The sequence below is a fragment of the Chinchilla lanigera genome, unplaced genomic scaffold (assembly GCF_000276665.1).
Source record: "Chinchilla lanigera isolate Chin_1 unplaced genomic scaffold, ChiLan1.0 scaffold00059, whole genome shotgun sequence".
NCBI classification, from domain to species: Eukaryota; Metazoa; Chordata; class Mammalia; order Rodentia; family Chinchillidae; genus Chinchilla; species Chinchilla lanigera.
This window is the reverse complement of record NW_004955460.1, coordinates 7461025-7473155: the sequence shown is the minus strand read 5'-3', so window position 1 is coordinate 7473155 and position 12131 is coordinate 7461025. Positions and strand designations below refer to the sequence as shown.

At 41.0% G+C, this 12131-nt stretch overlaps 1 protein-coding gene across 1 annotated transcript in view; it reads right to left on the bottom strand.

Annotated features, from left to right (window-relative positions):
• The window catches only part of Herpud2 (HERPUD family member 2), a gene marked incomplete at its 5' end in the record, with an annotated part of 34218 nt that extends 22087 nt beyond the window's left edge, over positions 1-12131 (bottom strand). The window contains 1 exon segment of the mRNA XM_005397772.2: positions 11642-12131. Coding sequence (XP_005397829.1) covers positions 11642-11788 — 147 coding nt within the window.

The window sequence follows — 12131 nt, the reverse complement described above, 5'->3', positions numbered from 1 at the left end:
AAATATTCCTTGAATTCTACTAAAATAATTCGATATTAGCTGTATCAATTGTTAAATCAAAAAATCTAATTCCAAGTCCCAAGTCACAACTTTAAAAATTTTTAAACAGATAATATATATATATAACATGGCTAAAAAGTGGTCATATATTAAAAATAGTCACAATAGAAAGTGTCATACTGAGTAAGATCTGTGGTTTGAGGATCCTTATACCCAAAGACCAGGGGAAAGGGGTCATCCTTCTACAATATTTAACTGTTGGGTATAATCTATCTTCTCCTGGAAGCAATTTGAGTGTACCATTCCTAAAATGTGTAAGTACAAATTCTCACGATAAGCAACCAAATACAACATAGGAGGTTAAAATAGGTATCACAAGCCTTTAAACTTCAATCGATACATATAAATACTGAGAGGCACTGGGATGCTATACAATATATATTTGGTCTTCACCGCATTTCCTACCACATAGCCCCTAAAATCCTTGGAATCACAGCAAAGAGGTTCCTAGAGAGTAGCACACCCACAGAGGATTTCAAAGCTCTATGCCACCCCTTCTCCCATTCCTTACCTTCCCCCTGATTGTCCATGACTCCTTTGTAATGTCCTTTACAGTTAAAGGGTAAATGTAAGTGTCCCCTTAGTTCTGGGCGCTGCTCTAGCAAATCAATCAGACCCAAGGAGCAGTCTCCGGAACCTGACTGATAGTGGCTGGTCAGAGGCACAGCCAGTCAGTGCTTCACCAACTTCTGAAGTGAAGCCACCTTGTAGAGTGAGCCTTCTTGTGGAGTGAGCCCTCAACCCACGGGATCTGACACTATCTCCAGATATGGTCAGGGCTGAACTGAATGGAAGACACCAGCTTCTGTCTGCAAGACAATCACCTGCAGTTTCTTGCTTGCTGGTGGCAAGAAAGTCCCACAGACTGGTGACCAGCAGTCACCAAGGGAGTGTTGTGGTAGCAGGAGAAACTGAGGGCTTCCCCTCCCTGTATCTTTACAGTCACTGAATTGTAAATTAAATAAACATAAGTTAAATATTAAGTCAATAATGAATGACTTAACCTCTGGCCAAAATGAGCTACTTCCCCATTCTTTTTGACAGATGCATAATGATCCATTACACAGAAGTACAACTGATTAATGGGTATTTCTGTTTCCAGGCTTTTGTTATTACAAGCATCCTCCCATCATTTTCCTGTGTATCTCCACATCCCCTCAAACTGTTCTCCAATAAGATCACTAGTGACGTTGGTAAAAAGCAAGCTTGGAGTGGCGGTAAAACCTAATGGAATAGATTCAAGAGAAAAGGAGAAGCTGGACATGGTGGTGCAGGCCTGAAATCCCAGCACCTGGGAGGCTGAGGCAGAAGGATCTCAACTTCAAGGCTAGCCTGAGAAACACAGTAAGACCCTGTCTCAAAGAAATTACAAACAGGGGCTGGGGATTTAGCTCAGCGGCACAGTGCCTGCCTGGCAAGCACGACATCATGAGTTCGATTCCTGGTACCAGAAAAAAAACAAAAATAAAAAAAATAAAAACAGCCAGGCATGGTGGTGCATGCCTGTAATCCTAGCACTCAGGAGCTGAGGCAGGAGGACTGCCAGGAATTAGAGACCAGCCTGGGCTACATGAGTTCAAGGCCAGCCTGACTACATAGTGAGATCCTATCTCAAAAAAGTAAATAAATAGAAAAAGAAAGAAAACAGTTAGAAATAGTTAGAATAGTTAGAAATAATAAATATACTCACTTAAAAGGAGTTTTGCACTAGTAGAAAGGAAAGAAATAGGACAACACTAGAAGGGAAATGGGACCAAGACAGGGCCTTGTATTGCTTCATTTTTCTGTGGTTTGGTGCTTCTTATGAAGAAACATGTTTCCATGCCAACAGGAATAATCCAGTCAAAAGGAAAAACTGATGAAACAGGAGAGAAAGAGGAAGAATTTCTAGAGCAATCTCAAGTCTCTAGAAGAGATAAGCTACATGTGCCAGGGCTGGGCTTTGCTAAGAACCCTGGAGACCCCACAGTCACAACATTAGGCTTGGTTTTCTCATCTATAAAGTCACGGCAATTACAGTGTCTATCTCACAGCAACACAACTGCACGCTAACCTTTCAAAGAGTGCACAGGGGCAGTGAGCACAGGGTATTAATTTCTAAAGTCTACACCCCACATTTTCAGGATCATCTAATGAGACTGTGTGAATGCACTGAGAAGTCATATGCCTGACCGCAGACTGGATTTGTTTACAGTGCCTCGAACATGGCTAGAGACTATGAAAATAGTTTTTGCTAAAGCTGCAATAGCTTTAGTGGCCAAAAAAGAAAATCCCAATCCGTATTAGAGCAACTTTCCAGATACCACTCTAAATGACATTTGTAAATAACAAAAGAAAAGCTTTTAATTAATTTTATCGTCTCTATACGGAGAGAAAAATACTTTTATGTTGGTTTAAAAAAACTGCATGGCCAAAACGTAAGTTATTTAACTTCAGATTTTTAGTGACAGAATGCAGCATCGGTAACTACTTCAAAGTGTAAACAATCTACAAATTATATGCTTTCTATGTAGATAATCTCTATTTTCCTATTAAGCTGTAATAGTAATGGAATTAATCAGATATTTTATAAGTAATAACTTCCAAATGAGAAATAAAAACGTGCCAGAAAGTTGAGTATTGGAGACCAGCGATAAACACAAATAAAGTATATACTGGCAATACAATTTAAAAAGTTTAAGGGGCTGGGGATTTAGCTCAGTGGCACAGTGCCTGCCTGGCAAGCACGAGGTCGTAAGTTTGATTCCCAGTACCGGAAAAACAACAACAACAACAAAAAGTTTATTCTCCTAATTCATTAGTATGCAAGTTTAAGGCCAATTTTTCTCAGAAACAACTTACTCTCAAATAAAGACTTTACAGACCCTAGAAACCCAACCTTAAACAATCTACAAGCTAAACAACTAAGGAAAATTCTTTGAAAACAAAGGCACTAAAATCATATGATAGTGGCTATAAAGTAACCATCCAAATTATCAATTTTTATATAAAGATTGAAAACTAAAAATTAAAGATTGTGATAAATGCTAGTTCCAAAACTGTGGGGCCCAGTTTGCAAACATACAACTAACAAATTTAAGAGCTAGCACATATCCGTATCCCCATATCCCGTGAAAGCTTACACCTACTGAACAGAAAGAGTGGGCAACATTCAGTCCTTGGCAGAGGAGGGACAAACCTAACTGCACCCAGCAAAGGCTGTGCCATCTGCAAGGAGAAGCAAGGCACCATGGCCTTCTCCATGTGCACCTCTGGAAAGAGGCTGAAGTATAGGATAAACTTTAGGAAGCCAGGCACAGTGGCACCCATCTACAATCCAGGCACTCTGGAGGGCTGAGGCAGGAGGATCACAAGTTTAAGCACGTTCTGAGCAACTTAGCAAGACCTTATCTCAAAAAATAAAAAGGGCTGGGGTGGGACTCAGTCTGAAGACCCCAGGTTCAGTCCTCAGTACTGAAAAATTAAAAATGAACAAAATAGGGGACCCCCTGTACATATTTCATTCATATCACTACAGGGTCTTTTGCTAAATTTTCAATCTAATTCTAAAAACTAGGTTTCTTCATATGAACTACAACACTAGGAAAACTACAGATTTTGAGAACTCAATCAAAATTCAATTTAACTTGGAAAGTACTGTAATATTATCTCTCTAGATCTGCTAATAACACTTTTTCCTCAACTGGGAAGAAATAGATTTTCAGGAAGCTGAGACAGGAGGATCACTGTGAGTTCAAGTCTAGCCTACGCTAGAAAGTAAGTTCAGGGCCAGCCTGAACTGCATAGGGAAAACCCTGTCTCAAAAAGACGAAAAACAAAACAAAACTATTTCCTGGTCAGTTAGAATAAGTGATGCTAGCTGCTGTAACAAACCCCAAGATCTCAGTATTTACACAATAGAGATCATTTTTCTCTGAATATAAAAAAATTATATGGTATCCTTTGAATTTAAGACTCCAGAAGACTCAGGAGTAGCGAGTCAAACAGTACTAATGAAAATGTCAATCGGAAGATTCTACCAACAAGATACAGACTCCACAGGTAATGTAAATCAAACTATTTCTGTCAGCACCACCACTGCTCTGCCTGCTGCCTGTGTCTACAATGGAAGGAACACTTATAGTGCGTTCCTTTCCCCACTCCACTGCTCCACCCCAACAAAGCTGGTCACCCGAGGCAGAGCAGACTCAGCCAAACAACAGGAAGAACAAGGTGGGACATCCTGACCATACTGCATGACCCAGAGACAATTCTACTCAAAAGTAACAGCTCCTTACCCAGCTGACCAAGAAAGCTCTGCTACTCACCTAATGGACACTGCAAAGCAAAGCAAGCTCACCTGCTGATGCAATATTCAAAACTAAATCCTAATCTGAAGGAAGTTTTTTTTTTTTTTTGGTCTTTTTGAGATAGGGTCTCGCTACGCAGTTCAGGCTGGCCTTGAACTCACTATGTAGTCAGGCTGGTCTTGAACTTGTAGCAATCCTTCTGCTTCAGCCTCCTGAGTGCTGAGATTACAGAAGATTTTTTCTTTCTAAAAAGTTTACATATAGCCAGGCATGGTGGTGCACATGTATAACCCCAGCACTGGGTAGGCTGAGGCAGGAGAATTGCTGGGTGTTCAATGCCAATGTGGGCTATACAGTGAGTTCAAGACCAGCCTGAACCACATAGCAAGACCTTATCTCAAAAAGAAAATCTAAAGAAATAAATCAAAGTTTACATATATACCATTATCTAAAACTTGAATGTTTTAACTAGATATCAAGAACAAATAAAATACTATGCATATCTAATACATTTAAAATATTCTCAAGTCTGATAGATGAGTTTAAAAAACAGTAATACTTCTATATTTCAAAAAATTTACCCAGTTAATACTGAAAGATTAAAACTTCTATATCAAGGACTAAGTAGATCTCTCATAATTATTCATGGCTTTAAAAAAACCATGTTAGGGGCTGGGGATTTAGCTCAGCGGCAAAGCGCCTGCCCGGCAAGCGCAAGGTCTTGAGTTTGGTTCCCGGTACTGGAGAAAAACAAAAAAAAAAACCATGTTTCTGCCATGTGTGATGGCACATACCTATAATCCTAGCACCCTGTGAGGCTGAAGCAGTAGGAACTTGAATTTGAGCACAATCTGGGCAAACTCATCAACTTATGTACACATGTCTCAAAATACAAAGGGCTGGGAGTATAGCTCAGTGTCAACATCCTGGATCCAATCCCTGGTACCACAGGAAAAACAAACTCATGTTCCTACTATAACCAACTTCAGAATAATCAAATTCCATATGCTAAGTTTTAATGTTAATTTTTAAAATTTAAAATATCTAGCATGCTAATGGCTCACTAAAAACAATTTCAACTGACAAGTTAGTTCAAAGATTTATAATCCAAATCCTGTGAAAGCAGTAACCATTAGCATTTCAATATTTACATACAGTTCAGTCACAAGTGTCAAATAGCTTGAAAGAGGTTAAATATCCAGAGGTGCACAAATTATCATTTCTGGCAAAAGTGAATTTGGTAATTTGTACTGGTATACATCTCTCTTCCATCTCCAATTAAATTCACCCAATGTAAAGCCCAGAAAATTGAGAAACACTCAACAGAAGCATGGTTACTCAACAGCCTCTATCCCTTACATCCCTATAACCAACGGCTTACAGATTTTTTCCCCCGCGGTACTGGAAATTGAACCCAGGACCTTTACATTGAGCTACATTCCCATCCCTTTATTTTTTATTTTTCAAGACAGGATCTTGCTAAGTCACTAAATTCTCCAGGCTGGGCTAGAACTTGCACTCTTCTTGCCTCAGCCTCCCACAGTGCTGGGATAAATGGCATGTACCAACAAGCCCAGCAAACTCTTAAGTACTGTTCAGAACTCCAAAGGGACATCCCTGATTAATGGTTTCCGCTCACAGGCCACTCACATATCAGATACACAAGCAACTGAGAATGCCAAAGTGTAGGGGCTGGTACACTGTGAAAAGAGGCCAAAGCAACACATTTTGAGTCTCAGGATATGTTCCTGGATCTTCCCAATAATCGGCCAGGATAAACAGAAATAACCACACACTAGTCAGTGTTCACACAACAGTAAGGCCATGTTATCCATTACCTATGCAGACTTTGGACAACAAATCACCCAAACATGTACAGTATACTGCTTTGTGCTTCCCAGCAGTCCCCTCCGCATCACCAGTTTTTCCTTTTGCTTCTGGACATCCTGTGCTCTGACTGAGCATCGTACTACTGTACGGAAGCACACAGCAGCACAACTACGACAGTGGTTGCAGACATGTGAGCTACTTCCACAATGTGTTCACACCTATGAATGTTCATAACGTAAGGTCCATTTATATCTGTGAAAGTTTACAACTCCAGGTTCTCTTTTGCTTAAAGGTACACTACCTGGATGGCCAAGTCCCTAAATGCCTTTCTTCATCTTATGTATAGCCATCACATATAACAAGAATAGCAGCACTTAAAGGCCTAGGTGTTCAAGTCCGTTAGAATGCTGCTTAGAGATGTTTTCACCCCAGGACTGGAAAATAGGGAGCTAAGGCATGCAAGCCCCAGAAAGGTACACTCTCAATGCTGACTTCAGGGTGAGTCAGGCCCATGTGTCAGTGTTTGGTATAAAAGCAGCAAGAAGGGACAATGAGGAAGCTGGCTAACTAGACTTGCAGATTTGTGCTAAGTTTTCTCTTGGATAATCCATTCTACTGAAGAGCATTAAGACCAACTATATTGGTATTTAAGTCTCTGATAATATTGCACAAACCCAGGTTAAAGGTGAAAACTCGAGTAAAACTGGCCTTCTTGAAGGCATCTTTGCCATTCAACAGCAATAACCTAAATTTCAGAGTAACTATGTCACACTACAGGCCAATTTCAGAACCTGAAAAACTAAACTACTAAGTGCGCAATGACCAATGTCATATTACAATAAGAATCACAGCTATCTCTATCCATAACTAACTGACGTGGTATACTTTGGTTCCTAAACCAAACCCTAATCCAATTATCAATACCATTCAAAGTTAACCCCGAAAGAGTTCAACTCCACTACTGACGTGTCTAAAAATTTGTGAACATTTTCAAAAATACAGCAACTGTTTAAATTCTTAACTAGAGAAATATCTTCCCCTCCACAGCCCACTGAAGATCTACAATTTTTACTTAGAACTCTATTACTAGTAATCTAGTAAAGCAAAGCATCTAGTCATCAGTGCCACATGAACTCTGAAAGAATAGTTTCTAGAAAACAAAAAGCTATGATCCTGCCTCCTCCTGTCTGTTATTAATACTTTAGAAATGCAAATGTCCCTGTGCACGTTTTCCTCATACAGCTACACACTCGGCTCACCCCACTCCAGAGCCGAGCACTCCCTGCTGGGCTCCCATGGCACAAGCACATCCCTCCTGCACCATGCCGGTTACATAGTATTCACTTACGTCCATGCTGTTTGCCGCACTACACCTGAGCTTCACAAGAGCAAAGGAACCTTATTATCATCTTTACAATTTGCATAGTTTTTCAAAGGCCAAGTTAATAAAATACTAAATAAACAAAGTCCAAGAAAATGTGCTTTGTAGGGAAGGAAGTAGTACATTTGTTGTGAGTTTATTCAGGGAACGGCAAATTTAAAATATTTATGCGGAGACTGTGTCAAACCCATATCTGACTCAAATGCCTGAACCTAAAGATTTTGCTGAGTTTAGCCCGAACTCCATTAACAATGTGTAGACAGACATATGACCTATCTTTATTGGGATCCTAAAAGGACAACTTCAAATCTCCACTCTTCCAAGAGACAACTGCCCAATTGCTACATTCTGGTTAAGAAGAGTCATCGAGGGACTCAAAATACAAGTTAAGCCACCAAGGGGTTCAACTCAGTAGCCAAGGGACCTCTGCTTGGGGGAGATCCCGCCCTTACTTTCAGGAGTTAAGGGACTAGGTAAGGCCAGCAAGTGGTTTCACCCCACTTCTCCCTAATGAGTTAGTGGGTTCAAATATGGAGACAAAAATCACCAGGGGGATTTCTTCTGGGCTTAATGCTGCCAGCAGCTCTTGGACAGAGATTATCTATCTAGTCTGTCACAAGGGATGCTCTATGGAACGTCAGGTCTCCTCCTCCTTACATGGGACACCCTCTTAAGGAGTCAAGACTTAGTTGTCTCCTTCTCTCTACAGGCCCCAGACTGAGCCAATGGGAAACCTCATGAACTATGCCACTGTGTAGATTTAACCAACTTCACTAGTAGGCCATATTCTTGATAAGTGGGAAAGGTTTGATCCTGACCATCTATAACAGAAACAGCTTGCCTACTATTGCAATATGGTTTGGATTCAATATGAACTGGGAGGTGGTGAAAGATGGGTATGGGATGGTATTCAAACTATGAAACTATTCCCCAGTTACAGTGTTACTGTTTAAAATATAAAAGGTGGAATGACACCCCTTATGTACAGGTTTCTGTGACTATCATAGGAAAGACCCCAAAACTAAGAAGACATTACTGTCCTGGAACCTCCATTTGTCTCTCAGGGGAATGTGGGTCTCTCTGATCTGTTTGATGATACTGGATAGTCTCTTCTACCTCCTCCTTATGAGGAAGGGGGCCAATAAATGAGTCCCTCTTTCATTTACAGATGTACACTTCCTAGGTTCAATCCTTGGCTGCAAAACAAAACAGCCAAAACACCAGAGAACAGTAGTGGCAGTCCCAGCTACTTAGAAGGCAGAGGTAGGAGGGTGGCTTGAACCCATTAGTTCAAGAAAAGCCTGGGCAAAAAAAAAAACCAAGACCTTGTTCCAAAACAAAACACCAAGCAACACTTGAAATAGTCAGTGCTAACTAGGCACTGTGGGTGGTTGTAAGAACCTAAACTTGTGTTACAATATTGTTTAAATGCAAAATTTCTGAATGCTAGATAACCTTATAGGGTAAACTTCTAGGATTCTAACACCTAAGTTAATAACTACTATGGCTATGGAGTACCATTAAACAGTTGCTCAACAACAGGGATACTACAAAGTAATTTCACGTGATAAAGGTAAACCTGTCAAATCTAGTAACTGTACAAAGATTTCAGTGAAATTATAAGACAATAAACATAGGTAGTCCTAGCCCATTCTCATTAACCTAGAAATGAATTTTACAACCCAGTTGGAGAAAATTTACTCAAGAAGAAAAAAATCAGGTCTATCACAGATTAAGCCATTAATAATATGACGCAAATTATTTTATCTCACCTCCAAGTTTCTCCAGTCTCCAAAGGCCAGCGGAATGCAAAAAAGAGAAGTTTGGCAAGCAGCTGACTAATCCCCAGGGGCACTGACTGTCCCCTCCTGACGCAAGACAGGCTCACCCCAGGGCACATAAGGCAAGAAGTTTCACACTCCCGGCTCAGATATGTTTTCAAAAAGAAAAGTTTTAGAACCGTGGAATTCTTGGTCCGGGTTGGTTTAATAGCATAACATTAGGATCTCATACTTGAGTGTATTTTTAGATATTGCTTAAGAATGTACTTTCAAATGGTACATGGGCCATGCTGCAAACATTACTATCTACACAAGTCTATGACTTCCAGCTCTGACTGTTCTGAAAAGCTACTTTCCACTTCAAATATGCATAAATTTAAAAACATGCAATATAAGAAAATCTTTTGCAAAGCACTTCTGGTGTTTGGATTTTTGGGTTTTTGGTTTTTCTTTGCCCCAGTATGGGAACTGAACCCAGCAGTTGGTGCACACTAGGCACACACTCTACCACCGAGCTATAACCACCAGCCCTTTTTGAAATTTTATTTTGAGACAAGGTCTCCATAAGTTGCCCGGGTTGTTCTCAAATTTTCAACCTTCCTGCCTCAGCCTTCTGAGTAATTAGGATTACAGGGATGCATCAACATTCAGGTAAACAGAAATTCTTTAACAAATTGTTACTTATGGTGTAAAACTCTCAAAATATGTTTGTTCCAAGTAATTAAAAAGCCCAATTTTCCTCCTACTAAAAATATCTGTTATCACAAAGTGCTGACAGCTATTACCAACTGGTTTTTCTAAACCTCCTACTTTTGCAATAAGTGTCCTAATTCTGTGGTTAGTCTAGAAGTCCAAAACTAACCAAACTTAATACTGCACCAATGAGCTGGGCATGGTGGCACACCTGTAATCCTGGTATGTTGGAGGTAGAATCCCAAGTTTGAGGCCAGCCTAGCCTACACTGTGAGATTCAGTCTCAAAAAACAGAAAGCAAAACAAAACAAAAACAAATGGCAACTCTGAAATCACTCTTTAACTCATAAGGATCCTGACACAGATCAAGGTCTTCCTCAAGTGCATAAAAAATCCTACCAAGCACAGTTGCAGGAGAAGGGGGAAAAAGAATTGAATGTGTTATGTATATACAGCAGTTCCCCACAATGAATGTAATCATGATGGACTGCAAATATGTATTAATAAAAATGTTTAATATTTTTAAAAACCACAGTTCCGGGCAAGGTGGCACACACCTCGGGAGACTGAGGCAGGAGGATCAGGAGTTCTAGGCCAGCCTAGAATATACAGCAAGACCCTGTCTTAGAACACCAAAAACAAACAAACAAAAAAACAGGTTCCTGTCCAAAAGACCCATGCACTTAAGTCTGCCTGTTGCCAAAAAAATCCCACCCTAAAATCCACACCTCTTTACTTAAACATATGGTTTAGTAACTGCACACTAGTTATTGAAGAATGAAACTTTTAAACAGTGGTGACATGACATTAAGGTTTTTTTCTATACTATTCTGAAATTTAATTATCATCTATGTCCTCTCAGGTCTGACTTTGGGAAGAAATGCAGCTACACCACCTTTCTGATTTTATTTATCTTTGCAATATCTAGATAAGATTCAAAACTGAAAATAGAATCATGCTGACTTGGGTGAAACAGGTAATGTAAAGGCCTTTACCTACGGCAATATGAAAGGAATAAAAAGTACCAAATGGTGGGTGGGGCGAAAGGACTGCTCTAAGTTAAAGAAAAGTCTGCGTCTTCTTCAAAAGAAAAATAAAAAAAGGGGTGGCGACAACTTGTAACTCTGCTCCCTGAAACACACATAGTAGTTTTGAAAGCATTATTTCTATAGAAGTCACACACTCATTTCCAAGAAAAAATTCTCTTGACAGTAAACAACTTTCTGGTGCAGGTGTTGAACAGCAAAACGGCAGTGTAGTCTAGAAATCTGTAAAAAGTTTCAATATGGGTTGTAGTGTTTCTTTAAAAAAAATAAAAATAAAAAGAATGCATCTCATCCTCAAATTAGGTTGCCTTGCAACCCAAGGGAAATGGTTCCTCGTCCATACCTATCAATTCTTATGTCTCTTGACACTTCTGCATGCCCTTACTAATTAACTGAACCTCATCAGGAAAATACTAATGATGGTTCCAACACTCCCAAGACACCCACAAGCCTCAGAATTGAGAACACCTTGACACACGAAAGGAAGGCGTGAGCAGGGCGAAGGTACGTGGCACAAAAGCCTGCAGGTCGGAGCAGCTGTGCCCAGCCTTGCACACTTACTGGTTTGCTAGGGTATACGTTGGACAGATGCGTTTTTAGTTTCCCCACTGTCCAGTTCAAGAAGCAGCTAATAGTCTGGTCACTGTACTTCTGGTTCGGCGCTTTGATGATGAGGGTCACGGGAATCTCCATCCCACTTTGGTCCATGGCGCCCCCGAAGCCAGAGAGTCCAAAGAAGCAGCGGATCCGCCCTAAGGAGCCTAGGTGTCCCTGCCGTCGCGGCTGTGGTGGGGACGGAAGTGAGCTCTTAATACTCAGTGTCCAGGTCAGTCACGAGTGCATCGGGCGACACGAAGGCCATCGCCAGGACCGAGGGTGGGCGAAGGCGGCGGCGGCAGGGTCCGGGTGCCGGGCCGAGGGCGCAGCTGTCCCCGCCAGGTCTGGACTGCGCCTGGCTCCCGACTGCGCAGGGCGGGACAGGAGGGTCCGGGCGGACACGCAACAAGGCCCCGACGCGACGCCCCGCCCGCCGCGATTGCAGGTCCGGGAG